The sequence below is a fragment of the Xiphophorus hellerii genome, chromosome 18 (genome assembly GCF_003331165.1).
Source record: "Xiphophorus hellerii strain 12219 chromosome 18, Xiphophorus_hellerii-4.1, whole genome shotgun sequence".
Lineage (NCBI taxonomy): Eukaryota > Metazoa > Chordata > Actinopteri > Cyprinodontiformes > Poeciliidae > Xiphophorus > Xiphophorus hellerii.
The window spans coordinates 14,930,886-14,954,635 of record NC_045689.1 but is presented as its reverse complement, the minus strand read 5'-3'; the positions used below and the strand labels follow the sequence as shown (position 1 = coordinate 14,954,635).

At 39.9% G+C, this 23,750-nt stretch overlaps 1 protein-coding gene across 7 annotated transcripts in view; it reads left to right on the top strand.

Moving 5' to 3' along the window:
* The first annotated feature begins 219 nt into the window (after positions 1-219).
* Positions 220-23,750, top strand: part of fli1 (Fli-1 proto-oncogene, ETS transcription factor) — a 42,342-nt gene continuing 18,811 nt past the window's right edge. Inside the window, exons 1-5 of one of the 7 annotated variants that reach the window (XM_032545425.1) lie at positions 220-423; positions 1,803-1,914; positions 14,995-15,206; positions 15,445-15,596; positions 17,066-17,269. In XM_032545425.1, coding sequence (XP_032401316.1) covers positions 1,849-1,914; positions 14,995-15,206; positions 15,445-15,596; positions 17,066-17,269 — 634 coding nt within the window. In that variant the 5' untranslated portion in view covers positions 220-423; positions 1,803-1,848. Of the gene's footprint in view, positions 424-1,802; positions 1,915-8,980; positions 9,233-9,285; positions 9,394-14,994; positions 15,207-15,441; positions 15,597-17,065; positions 17,270-23,750 lie in introns of those variants that run through there. The other 6 variants (XM_032545423.1, XM_032545426.1, XM_032545424.1 and 3 more) reach the window with 6 other exon arrangements.

The following is a 23,750-nucleotide window of genomic DNA, read 5'->3' as shown; positions in this document are numbered from 1 at the left end:
TTGTTTCCCCTCAGTGCACTACACCTCACATGTTTATTGTTCTTCCGACCAAAAGTAAAGCTATTTAAAACCAAACTGTTGCGTTCTTATCGTACGTAAAGACTTTACAAATTAGATTTATGAGACTCTTTCTCCCCCTCTTGCCTTCTCTCTTATTTCATGGTTCAGTTGCCTCACACTGCAGGCAAAGGGGAGGTTTTCTCTTGCTGCTTATTGGCCGCGGCTCTCTCATTTCAGGAGCATTTCCATGCCTGCACCCGGCGCTCTTTCAGACACCGTCAAAAAATAACTCACTGTCATCATCAGTGGAAAACACCTTCGACTCTTGACGGGACTAATTATTTCAAATAGCAAGAGGGGTGGTTTTTCTTGGTGGAGGGATATCGACAAAAAAGAGAGAGAGATCGACCGCAGTAACGACAGGTGAGTGGCAAGTTTTTAAGCTGTTCTGGGTAAATGCGCGTGCTGGCAGACAATAAATCATTTCCGCGTGTTTGTTTTCATTGAAGCATGGTCACGCGCTCGATAGTTGGCTGTATCTCTAATTTTTAATTTTGTTTTATTTTATCCTATTTTAAGTAGCGAGAAGATGTTTCTTAAATGCGAAGGTGAAGTGAAACTGCATTTGCCTTAACGTTTCAACTTCATCACATCAAACTTGTTCAGATTTAGCTTATTCCGTTTTTTTCCCCCAATTTTAAAGTTATTGTTTGACTATTGAGACTTTTTGTTCTTCAAAGTCTTATCATGGTGGAGATATAAAGAGGGGAACAACAGAATACGTAATAGCTGAAAACCAGTTGACTCTAGTTTATGATGGATAACTGCAAGGTAAAGATGCTTAAAATGTAACACTAGAGGGTTCCCCGGCCCACGGGGCTGTCTCGGAGGAAGGTTCACGCCGTTATTCACCAGTCCTCCTCTAATTGGCTGCAGATGCGGTGTCCTGTAGGGTCTTTTTTTATCGGCTGGAAATCGGATGCATTTTTTTGCGTCTGCACAAATATAAAGAAGAAAACAATACCTAAATTCATATTTTAAAAGATTACAAAACGTTTAAATCACCCGTTAATAATTCTAAACTTAATGCACAGTTCTAAATTAAGGTTCGTAAAAGCATGCATGACTGCACGGGGCAGAGATGTTCCACGGGGATTATTAAGAGATGGCCTGCCATTGTAGACATTCACATAACCTCATTTGCTTCATCACCCATATGTATATAAGAGGCGCTTGTGATGGCTCTGCGCTGCTGATAATTGCAGAGGTATAAGGAAGGACTAAAAAACACCGTCCCCTCAGTGCCCTTTCACCCGAGACTTTGTAAGCTGCACTTATTAAAGCGAAAAGTGTTTCAATATGTGGTAAGCTTTAGGGGGAAAACGTGATGGGGGTTGGGATGGGGGCCCTAGTTTTTTTTTCTTTTTTTGTTGCTCAGTTTCTATTGGCTAGAATTGAAGTAAGTAATTTATCCATGTTAGCTCCAGGTCACTGTTGTAATTTCCATCTATTGGAGCTATTAAGTGTAGGGAGGGTAGTAATTAAAACCTGCGCCATATCTAATAGCTCATACCAGAGCTTAGGGGAAAAACGGGCTTTGTGAATGAATCTAGGTTGGAATTGACGTGCAGATTTGAGGGAGGGTGTACATGGGGTAAATTTTACTTTTAATTTGGTGGAGGTGTTGACCCTTGTGTTTATTTTATGGATTCACAACCTTGTAATTGTAATAATAATAATAATAATAATAATAAATAAATAATTGTTTCCATCAATTTTCTTTTTCTTTCATCTTCTTTCAGGGCCCATTGGACACTGAGCACCCTTGGGCCAGTCTGTCTAGTAGACATGTTTCAAACTGTCCCTGACACGTCGTCTTACGTTAAGGTAAGACACCACCGTCTGTTGGATCAGGTAATTTTGCAGGGTTCTTTTCTTTCAGTTTGCTGTGATAGTCAACAACAAAGTTTGCCAAGGCTATTTTGACTTATATGATGCTATAATGTAGTTATTATGTTAGATCATTTTGTTTCTTGTTTTTAATTTAGACGGTTTAACAATTTAACTAAGAGAGCTTTACAATAGGAAAACATAGGCATGTGCTGGTATGGGATTGATTAAATAAAACATGTAGTGTAATCTAAATGGTTTAATTCAAACCAGTAAAAGCTACAATTATTTATACTTCATGAGTAAATGATGTATTGTATTATGTTTAGAATATAAGCAATTTATTATAAGCAAAGATCCCTTACATTTAGTACTGTTTTTTTTCAAACGATAGACTATTTGCAGTTCAATTATCATATTTTCATATTCTTATCATACAATAAGAAAGGGAGTTTCTTATGCTTATTGGTTAAGGTCATTTAGGTTCCATTCTATGACTGCTTGTTTTAATTTATAGCAGTAATATATCCAGTTCTATGGAGCTCTATGCTCCACAAAAAATAAATAAATAAATAAAAATAAAAAATAGATAACTCATTTACTACTGATTAGTAAATGATAATTTCATCAAAATGTGAAGCCATGAAAATGTTGACAGACACTTTTAGCAGTATAGCAAAACTACAACTATTTAAAGCCTTGGCACACCCATGCTTCTGCAATACTGGTTTACTTCTAGTCACATAAGCTTTTTTATTTTAGTAACAAATAATCCTTTTTATCCAGCACCCATCTCGAACCCTTTAAGGGACAAAGGTGTACAGAAAATGGATGGATGGATGGATAATGCCTTTAATCTTAGTTAGAACTCAAGTGAAGATATTGGTTCAGTCAACTGTTAGCGATTCTCATTTGTCATGTGTGGTGTCCAGTATGGCTGATATCTTTCTGTGAGCTGTATCATGAATAATATTTAATCTATTTAAAATCTAAATATTTTCAAAAGACTTGTAGTTAAGAAAATTTCTGACCTGGTGCAAGAACATTTCTTGAAAATTTGACTTAAAGTGCAACTCAAATGCCCCAGCAAGTTGGGCATCTGAGACATTATATTTTATGGTGTGTTCTCTGCTTTTGGAAGTCTGATTTTCCCAGGTTTTAGTCAGAAAAACAACAAGAACACCCAGAATTCCAATTGGGAAAGTCAGGGGTGGTGGAGCAGCCCTAAGCTCAGATTCCAATATGGCTGCCTAACATAATGCTCAAACTTGGTGAAATATGAAGGCATGAATAACAGTTTTAACAGTTTGTCTTATATTTAAAAAGTGCCACACCTATACACTTGTGTGAGTTTGTATTATCAGCAGTTGCTCCCAAAGCAACTAAAAAATTATACTTGTCTGACAGACTGTGTGAAAGGAAAAGGTTTTACATGCCACCTTCCAAGGGTGGTTCTAGAGAAGGGCTAACTGGGTCCAGTGCCCATGTAGACCTGGTGCAGGCCTCTGTTTTGGACCCTGTACTGAAGAGATAATACTGAAATATTTTCTCATGGTGAAATGCTGTGAAACAGAAACAGTAGGTAATTGGTTCGCTTTCACTAATTTAATATTTTATCTTCACAGTTTCCCTTTAACAATGAATTAGAAATGAAAGTATTACACTTTTAGCTTCAGCTGTTTTGATACTGAATCACAGTTTTCATCTGTTACATCAGGAGTTTGCAACCTGATCTTGCAGACTCCTGAAGTGTTTTATTTTTTTTGTCCTTTATTTTGTTCTGTGCCCCCACAAAAAAAAATAAAAGACTGCGCCTCTGGTAAATTTAGTCTAGAACTGCCACCATGTTAAGGTAAACCCTTTAGTAATAGTTTAGTAATCTTTTATGTCCGTTAAAAATCAGCACTTATCTTTTGCTTATTTTTAACATGGAGGATAAACTTTATGTGGAAAGTCATAAGAATTTATTAGAATTTGGACAGGTACATTTGAAGATTTGGTTGAAATTTAACTAGTTTATTTAAGCATGTGAAGCAGTTAAACCTGGTTATGATGTTCTCAAATGAAATGTTTGTGAAACATCATAGCAATTACATCAATAACATTCTAGCAGTTTGTTTGGTCATTGATGACAAGTAAGAAATTTTGTTTTACTGCAGTGTCAAGGTGACTGACAGTGATAATAATAATAATAATAATAATAAAGAAATACCTGGTTACCCTGAAGTCACGATGCTCTGTTGTTGCAGTTTTTCTTCTTTTTTGCTCATTAAAATGTGGTGTTACGTCTCATTGTCATGCCTTACGTCATGAATCCGCTCTCTGTCCGTCACGCTCCTGAGAGGGTAAATAGAGCAAACAACGCACATCTGGTTTTCATATGAATCCCGCATCTCGTCCCGCATGCATGGCGCAGCGGGGATATGATACATCCAACGGATCCACACGTTTAGAAATAGCACTGAAACGCCAAATGTTTTTTTTTATATATATATAAAAAATTGTTTTATTTTATAAAATAAAATAAAATATATTCTGTGTATATAAAGTGAAAAAAATGTCTTTGAAAGCCGAGTGACTGCGTGACGTTTGACTGCTTGGACTGCTTCATTCAAATGAGTCATTGTACAGTGTAGGTCTATGTTTCTAACTTAATAATCAAGGTGTTTTTCCAAAGGGCGACTTCTTATGTTGTGAGGACTTATCCCCCCTTTTTTGAATAAGGGCTCCTTTCATCCAACCGCAGCGTTTGTGCCACCGCTGAGAGACTTTGCGTTTCAGGAGTCGGAACAATTCCCGATTTGTTGTAAGAGAGCTGAATAGCAGGGAATGTTTAAATAGAAAATATGAGCCTGAATGTCTCTTTCTGTAAGACGCGCAGGGAGAGGGGAAATATATATTTTGTGACGCTTTGTGTTTCAGTTTGTTGTGGAAATGCAGCCTAGATTGTTTCCTTTTATTCTGGCGTTTCCGATCTGTGACTCCAGGGTTAAGCGTGTCTTCGCAATTGTTGCTTCCCTCTCAATCGTGCAGGGCGATACTGGTCAGCATGTGGCACGCCTCAATGTACGAAATCTAAAAAAAATATTCCCCATCTTTCGAGCGAATCCAAAGGGCCCCGGCATTTGGTTTTGTTTGGTTAAGGCCAGGCGAGACTGGAACTCTCCAATAAAAATAAATCTCAAATTAATTATGGCCTAGAGCGAGGGGCCAGACAGTTCGTGCTTCTATGTGCTGCAGACTCCAGTTTTTTTTCTTCTTCTTCTTTTTTGCCCTCAGTATTTTGACTCGGGTAAATGCCTTTTCGCCTGAGAGCAGGAATGATCTGAATACAAGTCTGCAGTTTAATAAACAGGAGCAATGGCTGGCTTACATGGACGGAGGATGCTTCGACTTCGGAATTGCGGTTATTTTTCTTGAATACTACCTATGTATTTTACCATGTTAAAAATGTCTAGAGGTGGTTATAAAAATGTCAAAACAAAATGGGGCTATATAAAACAAATGGAATTAAAAAAAAAAAAAAGCAACAAGAGCCGGTTAATGCTGTGCAGATACAATATCGTGTCAGTTTTCCCTACCTTTCAGATCTTACCACAGATTTATTTAAGTTGAAGAAGAAAAGATGGGCCCACAACAATTGAAAGGCTGCTGCACATACAAACTCACCAAAGTGTCCGCCCACCTCTGGCTTGCAGCCTCCGTGCTGAGACAGAGGAGCTACTGGCTGGTGGTGTAAGAAGAAATGTCTGGCTGTCTAGTTCCAGCGTCAAAGCCAGATGTTCTGTGGTTCACTGTGTAAACCAACTCGCATCTGTTTATTGGCCTTCTAAAATGTTTGTTACCGCTTTATTCATTATGATCTTGGGAGTTCTCGCTCCCTCTTGTCGTTTTGATAAGATTTATGACTGGAATGATGGATTTTCTTGTAAAATAAAGGAAGTTTGCTTTTAAAACAATTATTTACAGGTTGGTAAGATTTGGTTTGACAAGAAAAGACAATATTTTGGGAGGTGAAACAAGATGATTTGTGTTATTCAAACCCACTTAAAGTTGGCATGAAGAGTGTAAGTGAGAGTAAATTTGGCTTTTTGTAATTAAGGTATATTTACATAAACTTGAAACTGTTAAACTTGTGGAGGCTTTAAATTATAAGCATGCAAAGCAGTTCCAAAGTTGTTGGGGACCCCAACCAAAATTTCCTTTATAGGAGCCACAATTGAAATTCATAAAATGGAAGTGGACGTTAGATTTTTAATAGCCATAATCATCAAGATTAACAGAACTAAACAATTTAACATATCACTATGTGTCTAATGTATCTACATAGCTATGTTTCAGATTTTAAGTTGATTTTTGGTATTATTATATTTCATTTATAAAAACCATATGAGCACAATTGGTGCTTTTCTCAACTTGTCCTTTAATAAGTTTAATTCCTTTTTAGGCCCAAAGACCTGCAGGGGGCTTTTAGCAGTTGCAAAGTTTGCTTGTAGCTCAGTCTGACCCTGTTGGCATGGGCTGGTATAAGATTCCTATGGCATGTAGGATTAAGTAAACAATCATGGTATCATTGTACATTTAAAATAAACATGCATAACATGATTTAATTATTTTTAATTAAAAATCAATCATTTAATTAAAAGTGAAAGACAAAAAAAGTTTTTATTATTGCTAAGATAAATAGCATATTGAATTATACAGTAATATGGAATTTTCTTAAGCAAAACTATAGAATCTACTCTAGTAAAATACTGTGGCTTGTTATTTGCCTACTTCTCTATAGAGTGACTCAAGCAAAGTCAGTTTGATGTATGAGCAAACTTTGTGAATGCTTGGAACCCCCTGCTTGTTTGAGAGTCAAAGAAATGGATTGGAATTCGCATGCAATGGGTTAACAAATTCACCACCTTAATATAAACGATTGAAAACTTTAAAATGTTAAATGTTCTATATAGTTTTGTTGCTTTAGTCTGAATTAGGGTCACATCTTCATGGAAGTTTAAATAGTTTGATGTGTGTTTTCCTTATTTTAACTGAACTTCATTTAGCTTTGCTTCTTCTTAATCATTTCACTGAGTCAAAAGGCTAAGCTGAAGGCGGGCATAAAAATTTAATTTAGCAGTTGTCCTCAGCTGACCTTGGGCCAGCCCTGCACACCAATCAAATCCTTTGATCAAGCTGATATTAGGCAGTTAGTTATTCAGGCTATCTATTAGAGGGGGACATTTGGGGCGAGACAATTTTGCATGTTTGTTACAGCTATTAAAAAACTATCGCTTCAAGACTTTCTCAGACACCTCAGAGAAATCACTTTTAGGCAAAATCTGAGTATTTCTTTTAAACTTCACCATATCTTAATACCAGTATTTGGTCGTAGTTGGATGGATGGATGGATGGATGGATGGATGGATGGATGGATGGATGGATGGATGGATGGATGGATGGATGGATAGATGGATAGATAGATAGATAGATAGATAGATAGATAGATAGATAGATAGATAGATAGATAGATAGATAGATAGATAGATAGATAGATAGATAGATAGATAGATAGATAGATAGATAGATAGATAGATAGATAGATAGATAGATCTTCACACAGGTAGTCTCTCTATATCAAGATGATGCAAAAACTCCAGAGTTTGGAATGTAAAGAAAAACAGCAAAAACGATTTTAAAAAAAGCAAGAGAGTCACTAAAGAGTTAAACAAGGTGTCTCCCTTAATTACTCGAGTCAGAGCTGGCCTCAGGCAGGAGAAGCCTTGACCCTTAGCAGGATCCAGATGTGGTGGTCCCAAGGGTGGGGGCCCATGCCGCCTCGCCAGACCCCCAAGTGGAGTGCAGACAGGCCGGCCCTGCTGTCAGGGGCAGGCTCCATTTGAGTCTGAGGGGCCGCTTCCCCACAGGCATACTGCAAAAAAGTATTCATTATTCTTATCATTGGCCGAATCACAATGCGTTATTAAACATTAGGAAACGATGTGTGCTCACGTTTGTCCAACGAAAAACTCTGTTTCCCCTCCTGTAATTGGACGTTGATTTACTAAATAGCAATCTCATTCCTTAAACTCTGTTGACATGGCCTTTAATTAATTTGATTAAAATACAACTCTTAAACTCGGAAAACTGACATTTCTTTCAGTGTCTCCGAACACGTTCAGAATCTGGACACGTTCAGAATCCCTCTTCCTCTTTAGAATATGCACTAAAATTGCTCTTGATTTGATGAGAACATTTTGAAAGTGCAGGCAAGGAAGAGGGGGCTCAAGTACCTTCGGAGGGAAGGATTCCTGATGTGAATTGTGCTCAGACAATTAATAGCAGTAAATAATAATAATAATAAAAATAATAATCAAATTGATTAATTAAGTTCACTTTGGTACGCTTTGGTCTTTCTATGTCTTTTTCCAGAGAACACATGTTGCGGAGCAACTTTTAGATCACATCGCGGCAAAGAGCTACTTTTATTTTAATAATGTCAAAAGAACACCTAACATATCTGATCGCAAAGAAAGAAAGAAGAAAAAAAAGCAACCCACAATAAAACCCAGTCGTATCTATCTCCTCAGTTTTGATTTAGAGCTCAGTTGGTATTGAGGGAAACATCTGTCCACTCCCAGGGATGAAATGCATTACTTCCACTATGAAATCCAGAGTAAAATTTGTGATTTGATTTACTGGGGGATGGAGGCATGGCCAGATGTGTCTGAAATGTAGGCGTGAGTCAAAAAGCGCCCTAAAACATTAAGTTCCATAACATATATTCATTCGTAAAAAAAAAAAAAAAAAAAAAAAAAAAAAACTTCAAATAAAGCTAAAAAAATTCTGGACAAATAAACCCTTCTTCCACAGCAGCTGTGACATTACCGCCAGGGAATAAATACATAGCGCGCAACAATATCCCTCAGCCGGCACAACACTGCAATGGCCGTGTGCAACGCAGGCAGCCCAGCCATCCTGTAAATATTTCCGAGCAGAAAAACATAACAGCGGAGCGAACACTCAATTGTTTCACTGCTTATCTCTCTGGGACAGTATCCTGCCTTTTTTTTCTTTTCTCTCTCTCTCTCTCTTTTTTTTTTTTTTTTTTTTTTTTTTTAGAAGGCAGGACTTTCGGTGACACACAGCTTCCTTCTCAAACCTTCTCAACAGCGGTGACTTCACTTCCCAAATTTAGAGGAAAGAAAAAAGTCAATCCGGTAAAGAGAGAAAAAAGTGTCTCCTTCTCTCCGCCACATAGTACCGGGGGGGCACTGGAATTAACTCAGGAGCGTGTCATGTTTGGGATATCGTCGGGGTCCGCTGAAAATTGGGCAAAATGGACGGAACTATTAAGGTAAGGGTGGAGGACGGGGTGTATGAGTTTGTGGGGAGACAGTTTTTTGCGGAGTTGCGCCTCCTTTTTTTAAAGCAGCGGATTGAAACGATCCTCTGTCTCGGTCTGTGAGCTGGAACCTCCAATCCGACGACGATGAGAGATTTTTTCCTTTAACCAAGGTTTCTCTTCTTTTCTTCTTTATTCTAAAGCATTTTCTCCCTTTTTATAATAAAGGCTTTCGAGGATACACGCTTAGTGGATTCAGATCTGAATCACGTTGTGGATTTTTCGGGGGACCGGGCGCATCATTACGCACGTCTGGGGAAGCCACTAAGGAATTATTGCTCGATTCAGACTAGAAACACACTCTAGAGTCGTTTATGTGGTGTATATCTGCGAGTTCAAGCATTTAGTTGAAGAGATTACTGGATGTAGCGGCTGGACACGATGATGTTGAGCTGCGCAACAGCGGTGTGGGCACGTCGCCCGGCTCAGTCCTGAGGATCATGTCCGCGTGTTAACGGAGCGGTGATGGTACCTGGCTGGTATCTGGGAATCGGAAAGTCTGCATCTGCGTCTCTTTGCGGATTTCGATCGTTGCTGAAACTCCGCGTCTCCCCGCTGCCGGACACAGAGAGTTTTGTCAAGCTGCAAAGGAAAGCTGTCATTTGGTAACTGCCCATGCAGTTTGCAACACTCGAAACCGCAACGCTTCACAATGATACCTTGGCTTGCTCTTTAAATAGTTGCACAACTTATTTTGAAACGGTATGCTGTTAGTGGCAGAGCGCTGGTCTGCATTAACACCACTTGGCTACTGGTTCCCTGAGACTGGAATTCCAGATGCATTATGGCTACAGCCTCCAGTCCAGATGTTAAAGCCCCGCTTGTCCCCAGTTAGACACATTCAGTCTACAGAGCTTATTTACTCCTGTTGTGTCTGAGAGATGTTACTTGTTCTTTTTTTAATTCTTGGAAATTTAAAGTAGCTCGTTTGTGGTCATTGGGTGTGGTGTGATTTTTCTGGGAAAAGAAAGAGAGACAGAGAGGAGAAAAATAGCCATGGAATTCCATCATTTATTGCTCACAGGTTTGTGATGTGCCATGGATGAATGGTCCTGGTGCAAAAGCATGGAATTTTTGTCAACTCGGATCTTTTTTAACAAAACAAGAAGTTCCAATAGCAAATCCAATCATAATTGCATCCCTGGGTATAGATGAACTTGTACATTCATGTTCACAAAAAAAAAAAAAAAAAAAAAAGAAAGGAAGGACTCTCTAGCCATGAGAGTTTCCTGCTCTACACAATCTTTTCCTGACAGGTTTCCTCTTCCTCCTTAAACAAAGGACAGGAATGCCCCCCCACACCCTCTGGGTGGCTCCTGTTAGGTTCACTTCATGTTTATGTGCTTGTGTGTGTGTGTGTGTGAACAGCAAACAGATACAAGTGTATTCTGGATGTGAAGCTATTGCATACACTATCTAGTCTTGACGTATTTAGGACCAGCTGCAACCCGGGCCAGACTGACTTGGCTGGTGTAAACAGAACCAAGGTGGCTCCCAGCAGGTGTCACAGTCATCCACAATGCTTATGATGGGGCTTGATTATGAGCTGCAGTGATTTATTTGCTATTTTTTCCCAATCTTTGTCTGGGGAACACCCTACAAAAACAACCCCCTTACGTCGCTCCCCCCCCCCAACCCCACCAAAAGAAAAATATATATTCTGAAGGTTAATGCTACCTGTGTGATTATGGCAATATTTGTTATAGTAATATCTATTGGAGAATAATCAAAAAATATGTGGGAGAAGGCCATCTATTCTTAAAGCTGTCACACACAGCCTGATTTTGGGTCGGTGATGGCTCTGTGGCTACAGTCTGTTTTGGTGACAAGTTTGTTTTATGTGAAAGAATATCTTGGAAGTTAACATTTTCTGTTTGAAAATATATCTATGCAATATCTAAATTACTATCCCTTTACTTTGAAGCTAAAACTTGGAATAGAGGTCCAAGCTGGGATTGTAGACATTTACATGTTTTAGCTGAGACTGGGAAGCATTACAATGCAATCCTGAACTAATTTTAATTTAATAGATATTGGTGCACTCATTCTAAACAACGTGAAACTGTGAAAGGGGAAAATATATCTAAAGATCTCTGTATCTGGTTGAAAGGTGAGAGGGCTGTGCTAAATCTGGATGAGACCTATAATTCCAAAAAGTCTAGTTTCAGCATAATTTTTGAGGCTAAACAAAGATACAACCTGAACAGCTTCAAATAGCAAAATAAATGTTATTGGACATTCTGTCTTTGGAGCGATGCACTGGGATTAAAGTCACAGTCTCTCAATTTCCATGCATACTGCTTTAATAATCCAGCTGTGCTTCATGACTGCATAATTGAATTTGCACTATGACTGCATGTATGTAGTTGAGGATGTGTTTGTGACTTTCTTTTGCTGTCATTCTAGTAGATTTTGTCTTACAAAAATTTTCTTCAGCAACATCTTGTCTGCACTGAATCATCTCTCTGTTAAAATAGCAATTCAGTAAGGTAGCTATGAAGGTGCAAAGTTGCTGTCACCGTTTGAGTATGTTGTAGTTCTTGGTTGGAAATTGCACTCGTGACTCGTGACTTATTTAACCCTGGCGATCTGTCCAGGTTGTGCCCCGCCTCTCGCCTGTTGAGCACTGGAGATAGGCACCAGCACCCCTCGCAACCCCAGTAGGGATAAGCGTGTATGATAATGGATGGATGGATGGATGGATAGATATATAAAAGATAAACATTCTCATTCCAAAAGTAGTCAATTTATTTACCTCTAAACTTCGATTGTATGTAGACTTGACTCTTGCTCATGTTTATATGATGTGCATGAACAAAAGAAAACATGGAGTCTTTTTAAAATGATCATTGTGGTTGTAGCGAGCCTTTATAGATACAAAATGATGCCGTTTTCCACATCATTTATCTGTAAATGACCGCTGGAGAAGAAAATAAAATCACATTAAACATTGTATTTCTATTTATTTTATAATTTATAAAAAAAAAAGTTGACGAAAATCAGAAATGAATTGACATGCAGAGCTTTAAATTGATGGATTTTATATTGTTTGTTTACAAGTAGAGGAATTAGGAAGGGATGGAATGTTAATTTGTAGGTACAAAATGTCACTGAAATACATGCTGTAAAAAAGTAATTGAGCAGGTGCTTAAAAGTTGCTGTTATCTCTAAAGTGCAGGGTTTGGTTAGAGTTTGGGCTTTGATATCATTTTTAAATAGTTGGGTATTGGTTTTCTGCAAATACAACAAATGAAAACACCTCACAATGATATGACATTTTCTTCAAGGACCCTCAAACCTCAGGACCCCAGGCCAGTGCCCAAGTCACTCTTTTTTAAGGCTCACCCAAATGACACATTTCATAAATTATAGTCTGATGGTGTAGAGCAAACAGAAAAAAAGGTGCAACTGCCTCTAGATTTTACAAGTAGCTGGTGTGTGTTCCTTAGAGATACTGGAGTAATCAGAATAGTGCTGTTTTGTCAGTTTTCTACAGTTACATGGGGTTGTTTCTATTTCAAAGAAATAAAAAAAAAAAACCTGCTGCAATCTTGATGAACACAAACCACTTGCCAATCATGGCTCCAATTGTGGCAACTGATATGTCAGTGTAAATATAACGTGCAATAGTCAAAATAGTTTGCAAAGCTCTTATCAAGCTGTTATAAGACATTCCCTCACTGTTTTGCCCTTATCATCTGCAGACTAGCTGCTGTGTTCTGCTCAGATAGTTTGTCTTGCTGTCTAAATTCAGACAATGATGGATTCTCAGATGAAATCAGAGAATAAACTAATTGTTCAAGTGGTTACATATATTTCAGCTTTTTAAAAACTGCTAATTAACCCGAAAGACTATGGTGTAAAAGGCATTCAATTTTATTTTTGTTTGGCATAACCCAACAAGCTTACCTTTTCCCATAAAAGAAAGTTATGAAAAGATCACGTTCATGAAAAGTCAGCATTGAACCGCCAACGTTAACAGCAACATCCAGAATCTGTAATGTTTGAGATTTCACAATTGCTCAGAACCTAGATCACATCTTATAAGTTGTTAAATATTTGTTTCAACTATAGCATGTTTAATTGAGTTAGCTGCTACTACCGAAAAAGGAATGCAAACTATTATTTGTGTGCATTATTGTGCAAATGTACCTATTGTGCATAATAAAAAACAAACTGAGAAACAAGGTACTGTACTTTCTGTTGAGGAACAAGTAAACACATGCATTGAAAGAGGAAAATCCAGAAACTTGTGATCGTGACTTTGCTTTCATAAACATTCTAGAGAATGGAATGGCTGCATGGTGGATCTATGAATTAATGAATTTCAAGTCACATCTTTCTCCCTGAAGCAACTATGTGGCATGCTGGAATGAAAAAAAGTCAGTCCTCTGAGATCAGACACGTCTCCGTCTCTACTGTGCCATCAGATCCGATCAAATCCAGATGTGCATCAGAACCAAGCCTAATCCTCAGAGCCATATTTTTATGATTTCACTTAATATTTTTCTTTATTGTTTTTTTTGTGTGCTTACTCTTCTAAAAATAATGTGAATAAATCATTATTAGGCACTAATCAGTGATGATGAAATTTCATGACTCTTTAAAACAATGACATTTGAAGTCAAACCCATCAACTGCACAGCATAAGCTTTGCTTTTAAGACATTACGCAAGGAGCGTGTCTAAACCACACAATATCTTGGCCTGCTATGTGATTTTCAGCAAGTTTCTGCGTTTGTTTTCTTTAATAAACTGACATTGCTCCAGCAGCGCCGAAGCACAGGGGTCAGTTTAGTTGTGACCCCCCCTGCTTCTGTTGAGTTTTCAGCTGTGGAGGGAAGCCCAAACCTCAGACATGATGCACACAGTCTGGCTCAACAGGGGATATGGATGTCCACATTAATCTGGAAAATAGACCTCTGATACCAATTTACATATAAGGAATCCTGGGGAGTTAGGTTAGAGTAGAATACTTTTTTTTAATTTTAGTTTTAGCTAAAAGCATTTGCTAATTAATACTCACTCTACTTGTCAAATTATAATCTGAGTGGATCAAGAGTTCTGTAGCATCTTATCTAACAGCTTTGTGAGCATGATTGAAGTGATCTTAACATCAACAGGAAGCTACAGCCCTACATGAACTGTATACACAAACTACAGAGGATCCCAGACTGTGATATGACTCATAAGTGCACATAATTGGTGTAAACAAAAATACACAGGAGATTGGAAATTTAACTTCACATGTTGCAGGGAAGGGGCTTGACCCTTTTTTGCTAGCTATTGGGAATATAATTGAGATCATATAATTGAGATGCTACTTCTACCTTCTTATGTATATGTTAAAGAGGTACATGTTCATCTGTTACCGCTTTCAAGATAATGACTTTTGAGGCTGTTTGTGTCTATGGTTAGTTTACCTGTCAATAAATGAAACAGAAACTTGAGATTCTGACCAGGTTTTCAAAGATTAGGGCCGATTAAAGTAGAAGTCTGTCAGTTTTGATTGCCAGTTGATCTCTTTATGCATCTGTACTTCAAAACGGGTCATCTGAGTTGAGTTGATTATTGTTTTTATTATTGGGAGGACCACCTATCTTTAAACCAAAACAAAAAACAAATTCTGATTCTGTTGCTGTCATATGAAAAAAATTATTTTCTTATATGTGAAAAGCAAGTTAAGTAAAACTTTTTGTTTGCCCACATTGACAGGAGGCGCTATCAGTGGTGAGTGAAGACCAGTCCTTATTTGAGCCTCCATACGCTGCTGCTGCCCCTCTCCCCAAAACAGACATGACTGCATCTGGCACACAGGACTACAGCCAGACCCACAAAATCAACCCTTTACCCCCACAGCAGGAGTGGATCAACCAGCCTGTGCGGGTCAACGTCAAGAGAGAATATGAGCACATGAACGGATCCAGGTATGAATACAACGACTTACTGTCCCTCTGATATCTCTTTTTTTTCATTAAGAATCAGAGACATCTGAACTTCTACTGTTATCATTTTACAGCTTTTAAGGTCTGATATATTTGAGAGGGGAAGCTTAGACTTTTAATGTTTGGTGCCAAATTCAATTGCTAGAAAAGAACTCAACACCCAACATTTCTGCTGATAGTGTTTCAACAGGTCCAAGTCTGATTTGTTTTTGTGCAGCAGGGAGTCTCCCGTGGACTGCAGTGTGGGTAAATGTAATAAGCTGGTCGGGGCTAATGACACATCTCAGATGACCTATGGGAGCTATATGGACGAGAAGAATGCTCCTCCCCCCAACATGACCACCAATGAGCGGAGAGTCATTGTACCTGCAGGTAGGCAAAGGGGATGCTTTATAGCTTATGGGCTAGGGGTTTGTTTAATCATTATTTATGTCATCATGGTGAATGTGGATAATTTTATGCAGGAATATATTTATTAGTCAAATTACTTTTCAGTACTTTTTAAAAGAACAATTCTGAATAAAATGGTTTCATTTCCAGGTGTTTGGTTATTGGGTTAAGGTTGGGGATTGATTTAACATAACTGAAAGGAACATGGTAAATTATACGTGTAAGAGGTTTTTCAGAACCTTCTCCCTTAAGTGAACACTTTTGTGTGTTAAACATTCAAGACATGCAATTTGAGCCATCAACAAATGTATCTTAATTTATTACAAAAAACCACATCAGTCAATTTGCACTATAGTACTTAGAATAAAGTGTTTTAGAAGCTGGAAATTGTAAGGCTGAATTGTATTTGATCAACATTGTGGTGTCCAATACACACTCAATAGAACTGGTAAAAAAAGAAACGGTTTTAACTGGTTGTTCTTAGAAATGCTTGCAGGAAATAATCATTAATTCAATCATAATTACTTGAATGAATGTATAATAACTTTAACAGAAGTAGCAGAAAGTATTACCGTAGAATTACTAAATTATTTTTTTATCAAACAAAGAGTATTTTCTTTTGTGTTTTTATGCATACTGCACCTATCATTCCTAAAGAGATTTAAATGATTTATTGATTAATTTAAACTGCAAGTGTCATACCTTTATAACTATGTCCATTTCATGCCTTATATCTTCAGGCACAAAATACATAAATCATCTTATATCTCTTGTGCCTGCCACATATTGTTTATTTTCTTTTCTTTCAATGTATCTACTAAAATTCTACTTTACGTCACATAATGGGTATGTGACTCCAATATGTAATATCTACAGGAGGTTACTCATAGTTAATTTGATTAGTCCTCTTTCATACTACTGAACTGACAAATGGGTACAAGAAACAATTACAATAATGTATCATACAACCATTTCAGAAACTAATGCTGGTTTCTTTCATAGTTGAATTAAGTTCAACTATGCATGAGATATGTGTATTTTTAAGACAATTTATTTCTGTCTTTTTGGAAATACTGAAATATACAAAAAAGTACATAAGGTACTTTTGCGGATATGTGATTTTTGTACATTTGCATGGAATGTTTTTTTATGGGAAAAAATTAAGGTTAGAAGAAAAAGAAATGCAAAAACATGGGTACAAAATAGGGTTAAGAATTGGAAAAGGGCCAAAATGACCAATAATAGTATAGGGTTCACGACAAAGTAAATTCTGATACATAATACTGTGCTCTTGGGAGCCCCCTTCTGGTCTGGAGTCACTAAGCAGGAACAAAGTAACCTGATGTTTCAAAACATCTCGGTTTAAAACTTTTATGATTCTCTTATTTGTGTGTTTATCTCTAAGCACTTCAGTCAATAAACTTCCACTCTCTCCTGTCGTCTTTCCTCAGACCCATCACTGTGGTCTCAGGACCATGTGCGGCAGTGGCTGGAGTGGGCCATCAAGGAGTATGGACTGCTAGAAATTGACACATCAATGTTTCAAAACACAGACGGCAAAGAGCTCTGCAAGATGAGCAAAGACGACTTCCTCAGACTTACCACCCTGTACAATGCAGAAGTGCTTCTGTCTCATCTCAATTACCTCAGGGAAAGTAAGTGTGCTTTGTAATCTTTATGTAAAAAGTCAAAAAAGAAACAGAACAAAAAAAGAATCAACAGGAATATGGGAGAATGAAGTATAACATGCTCACTGGAAAAAAAATATTCTTGTTTGGTAGATGGATGAAGAAGTACTTGGAAACAGTTAGAAAAACTTTGAACTCTTCTATGTGCATAAGGCTATTCATGGCTTCTGTTTTTGCCAGAAAATGAAATCATTAAGTGAATGGTTTCTTTTCATTCATATTTTTTCCTCATCAATTAGACAAAAATTGAGAATGAAAAAAATAAGTTTTTCTTTTAGAAGTCAAGCCTGAGAGAGCAAATGATAGATATTATTTAGCCACTGAACTATACCAACAATAAACAACAGAATTGCTTTAGCTGGAACTCATTTCTCCGTAATGGTGCTCCATCTGTAGCAGAAATGTGGAAACCAAGACGGGTTTCTTTCCCCTCTCGAAGATAACCATCAACTACATCCCCCTCGCTACACTTTGCAGTGCCTTTATTCCACATTGTCCAACAAAAAAGATGAAGCCCAGGTGCATTGCCTCAGGAAGGCAGTTCGGCCTGTATGCGCAGCACAGCAAAGAACGTTGATCTGCAATTTTCAGTGGGGGCAAATAAATATGAGCCTCTTACTTTTGAAGAGTGCTTTGTTGTAATCCAGCTTCATATGTTTCATTGGAAGAGCAGAGTCAGTTTTCTGAGGCTATATGCAAATGACGTTTTGACATAAGATGTAACATCTGGTGTGGCTGTGGTCTGAATACACATTAGTTTGTAGCTCAAAAATTTGGATTCTGTTGCTCTGGACAGTGTGAGTTTTTTTCTGCTGCTGTTGCAAAATATCATGACAGCACATTGGGTGGAGTGACTGCTAGCTCCACTATATTTAAAATTTCTCGTCTAAAATTGCGATGGACCTTGATGTGACGTAATGGGAACTGTATTTTTTGGGTGTCAATGGTTTTCTCTATGTAGCGCATCTGGGGAGAGAGAGAAGGAGAGATGGCTAACATCGGTATAACGGACTCATTGTGAGGCACTGTAGCGGGTGGATCTGTCTGACCGCTACTGGGCACACTCTGCAAAGCAGTTTTCATAATGGCCACTGGCTGCAGGATTTAGACACCAGCTTTGGATTGCTGCATTGCAACCCTGCCCATCATTGCTCTTTTTTTATTTAAACTTTGTGTGTTTTGGAGACAGAAGGGATGTCTTGGGGTTCCTGCTCACTTTCCAGTTGAAAATTACCTTGGATCCTTCCCACAAGTCAGAATGATGAATTCTTCTAAGTCAGGGCTGAAAGACCCGTTTTGGAGATAGAAAAACTGTTTATATTCTTAACACTAGGGGCCTAAGGGGAAAAGGAAGCATATTAGTGAATTAATGTTTTACAAAACCCAAAACAAGACAAAGACTCTGATTTAGATACTTAAGTAATTCTCATTTCTCCCCTCACAGTACAGACAAACAATATCATAACTGAGCCTTGTCCACAAAATAGACCTCTGGGTTGAGTCATGAGCACTTGAGCTCAGGCAAGATTCCAAAAGATGAAAAAAGGGGAAAGAAAAGGGGAGAACAAAGCCAAATCCTGGAAATATTAGTGATTATAGGTCATGTATGTCAAGCTTGTTCCAAATTTACTACTCTCAAATATTAGCCCCAATCCTCTCAAAAAATTGATGTTGCTGTAATCATCATAATTTCATAAACATCTGTCTGTACCGTGTGTGCATTTGGTTAATTTTTTTTGAACGTCTGATTAGCATTCCTCTCAGTCATTAGGACTCTTGGCAAAAATACAGAGAAGAAATCTCTCCACCCTATAGCATAACAAAACATTCCTGCCACGTCATGAGCAGGAACATTCAAACACCCACGCTGATTTGACCACGGGCACGAGTCGAACATCTGTCCGGGTACCCAGCTGCTGACAACAAACAAGGCTAGTTGGCTGAATATTATTTTGGCCTCATTCTTAGTTACTTATTTGGATTTTTATATGGGACGGCTGCCCACACCCCCAATGTGCTTTCAATTTTGAGTGCAATTTGAGAATTTGTTCAAATTAGTCTGTCAGGGAGGGACCGTGGACTGTTTGCTTTATCGCACCCATGTAGGTCGGTTTGATACCACATGTGCTGGAAGCGGAGCAGAGCAGTAAACCTCAGACAGCAAGAGACTGGATCTTCTGACAAGAAGAGAGCAGGGGCGGAATGGGAGAGGAGAAGCCAGATGGGACTAATAGCAAGAAAACTGCAAATTGATCAGTTGTAATTCTTAAGCAGCATCAAAGCAAACGCTAAATGAATGCGCAGCTCCATGACAGTTAACTGGTATGAAAAACAACAGCAGGTTTTAAGCATGAGAACGTTATATGGCAGAACTGGAAAAAAAAGAGCATTTCCAGTGCATGGAAATGGTTTGAAATGGCTGTGAATGAAAGCCAGTGAAGAGTAGCAATAGTTCTGTTTCCCAGCTGTCGCCTTTGCTTGTGTGCCTGGATGGATTTACAGCGAGGGAGTCAAGACTGAGAAGCAGAGGGAGAGGGAGAGTGATAAGTCTGGGCTTCTTGCACCGCTGCTGCTGTTCACTTCAGAGTGGGGTGGCGGGGGGACATTCTCAAGCCCTCAATAGTTTATACAGACCATAAACATCTGGGCTCGCAGGCTGAATAGGGAAAAAGGAGGTCTGGAGAGTTCACTCTCTCTCCCCACAATGTCTCCCTCACAACAATTTTATTGAGCTCCCCTTGCATTAGTTCTTTCTATTGGCAGATTATCACTGTTGTGGAGGGGTTCAGCAGCCTGGCTGCGAGCCCTGTACTGTTAGCTGTCTGCTGTCAGCCACCATAACAAAGCAGTCTGTGGCTACTCGCTTGCCTCCTGGAGCTCAGGAATTAATATGCATTAGCATTAGCATAAATGGATGTGGAGCATATGCTGATGGCCTTCAGAGGAATGAAGTGGTGAGGTGGATCATCCACAGTATTTCGTCTTAAACCTAGTTGTTTGAATGCTGATATAAACAATCTTTGCTTTAAATTATTCTCTGTCTTCGAGTATTAATAACTTTCTCACATTTTGTCAAGCTACTTCCCCACCTTTTATGTACTTTCTTTGGCTTTTATGTCATAGTCTAATAATACAAGTGGATCATAACTGAATATCACAAGCAAAAATACACAGGTGAAAAGGTGAATTTGTACTGATCCAATGGCTAGTTCAGTGTGTGTTGCAGAGTGTAGAGGTAGATGGTTGTGTTGTGATATTTTTGAAGTTCAGCCATGCTCTTTCTCTTGACACTTCTGAGGCCTTCTCAGTACAGAACTATTCATACTGAGATGAAATGACCTACCCTTGGACTCTGTTTACACAATTTGTTGCACCAGATTGTTTTTAGTGGTGTTCTCTTTTTTTCTATAGAAAAGATTTAAGACATGCATAATTTTTATTTTCATGTCAGTTAAGTGACACTCTTTTCAGTACCTTTTTAATTAAGTGTGCGGTGTTAACAGGACAAAATGTAAAAAGTATAAATGATCCGAGTTGGTCATATCATGTCATATAAAGTTGTTACTGTAGCCATTCACGGTTTTTCAGTTATTCAGGGTCAAAGATAAATGGTTGTACAATTGTGCATCGGTTTGCAGCCATTTTGACGTGCATAAAGTGCAACATTGAGTTAGGAACTGTGGCCATCAACAGCTTATCTGAATTTAAAGTGACAAAACTAAATTTGAGCTCAAAAAAGTCAGAAATTAGCTAATTAAGTCTCATTGCCTGAGAATGAATTTTTGTACAAAATGTCATAATCATGTTTTGTATAGACCATAGACCTATACCAACTTGTTTAAGGATTACAGGTCTCCTTTAACAAAAGATTTGAAAGGAAGCAGTGTGGAGGGATGGGAGACAGATTTTGGTGATTTAGCTTCAATCCAATAATGTTTTTGTTTCAGAGCTTGACAGTGTGTGTTTAACCATATTATGAGAAGTTTATGTACCATGCTCCCAATATGTCCTTCTTATGCACTGATATTTCTTGCTACCATTTCCTTGTCCTTCAATGCACTTTCTTCAGGAGTTTCACAAAATATTCTGTAGTGCACGTTTGTTTTGAGCAGTTTTTTGTTATTTTGCATTGGAAATATGTAGATGATGTCAAAATTTCATCTGAACTCTTCTAAATGAAGCCTAGGTACCAACTGCTGTACTTGCACCACAAGTTGAGAACCAAGAGTTTATATTTTCAAACACTTTATTGTTTGACTTTTACCAGGGGGTAAGCTGTGTTGAGGATAACTGATAAAAACAAAAATAATAAATAATTAATAACTATTACTCAGCAGGCTGTAAACAATCTGTAAACACTTCTTTTTGTTAACATGTGCAATCTTTTTGAAACCTATAGATTACTTTTTAAGCTGCAGGTTTAGGCATTTCAGTGTCAGCTTTATGGGCTGCCTTCATTTAGTATGAATGACTTTAGTTCAAGCTAACAGATTTTCCAAGAGGAGCCAAGACCAAAGAAGACTTCTGACTTTTTAGAACATCTTCACCTTAATTATTCACATGAGAAATTAAGGTAGGAGGTGGTGCACCACTAAAAATCTTCCTGCCTGAAACATGTTCTGACAACAAAGTATATAAATCATGTCCAGTCTGCCCTTGAAAGGGGTTGAGTCCCATTGTAGCTTTGGGCTTCAGAGGTCAAAAGGCAACAGGTTAGTGATGGACCAGACAAAGCGCTGCCTGAAGACCCCAATGACGAAAGAAAACCTTGGACTTGGTGTTCCCTCGCCCGGACGCGGGTCACCGGGGCCCCACTCTGGAGCCAGGCCTGGAGGGGGGGCACGATGGCGAGCGTCTGGTGGCCGGGCTTTTACCCATGGAGCCCGGCCGGGCTCAGCCCGAAGGGGAAACATGGGCCCCCCCTCCCATGGGCCCACCACCCGTGGGAGGGGCCAAAGGGGTCGGGTGCACTGTGTGATGGGTGGCGGCCAAGGGAGGGGACCCTGGCGGTCCGATCCTCGGTTGCAGAAACTGGCTCTTGGGACGTGGAATGTCACCTCTCTGGTGGGGAAGGAGCCGGAGCTAGTGCGTGAGGTCGAGAGGTTCCGGCTAGAAATAGTCGGTCTCACCTCGACGCATGGCTCTGGTTCTGGAACCAGTCTCCTTGAGAGGGGCTGGACATACTTCCACTCTGGAGTTGCCCAGGGTGAGAGACGTCGGGCAGGAGTGGGCATATTTGTTGCTCCCCATCTCGGCGCCTGTACGTTGGGGTTTACCCCGGTGAACGAGAGGGTAGCATCCCTCCGCCTACGGGTGGGGGGACGGGTTCTGACTGTCGTTTGTGCTTACGGGCCGAACGACAGTTCAGATTACCCACCCTTTTTGGAGTCCTTAGAGGGGGTACTGGAGAGTGCTCCTCCTGGGGACTCCCTTGTTCTGCTGGGGGACTTCAACGCTCACGTGGGCAGCGACAGTGAGACCTGGAGGGGCGTGGTTGGGAGGAACGGCCCGCCCGACCTGAACTCGAGCGGTGTTCTGTTGCTGGACTTCTGTGCTCGCCATGGATTGTCCATAACGAACACCATGTTCAAGCATAAGGGTGTCCATATGTGCACTTGGCACCAGGACACCCTAGGCCGCAGTTCGATGATCGACTTTGTCATCGTTTCATCAGATCTGCGGCCGAATGTCTTGGACATTCGGGTGAAAAGAGGTGCGGAGCTGTCCACTGACCACTACCTGGTGGTGAGTTGGCTCCGGTGGTGGGGGCGAAAGCCGGTCAGACCTGGCAGGCCCAAACGTGTTGTGAGGGTCTGCTGGGAACGTCTGGCGGAATCCCCTGTGAGACGGAGCTTTAACTCCCATCTCCGGCAAAACTTCGAACACGTCCCGGGGGAGGTGGGGGACATGGAGTCTGAGTGGACCATGTTCCGTGCCTCCATTGTCGAGGCGGCCGATCGGAGCTGTGGCCGCAAGGTTGTCGGTGCCTGTCGCGGCGGCAACCCTCGAACCCGTTGGTGGACACCTTCGGTGAGGGATGCCGTCAGGCTGAAGAAGGAGTCCTATCGGGCCTTTTTGGCCTGTGAGACTCCGGAAGCAGCTGATGGGTACCGGCGGGCGAAGCGGCATGCGGCTCGGGCGGTTGCTGAGGCAAAAACTCGGGCGTGGGAGGAGTTTGGAGAGGCCATGGAGAAAGACTTCCGTACGGCTTCGAGGCGATTCTGGTCCACCATCCGGCGTCTCAGGGGGGGGAAGCGGTGCAGCACCAACACTGTTTATAGTGGGGATGGTGTGCTGCTGACCTCTACTCGGGACGTTGTGGGCCGGTGGGCAGAGTACTTCGAAGACCTCCTCAATCCCACCAACATGCCTTCCACTGAGGAAGCGGAGCCTGGGGACTCTGGGTTGGGCTCTCCAATCTCTGGGGACGAGGTCGCCGAGGTGGTTA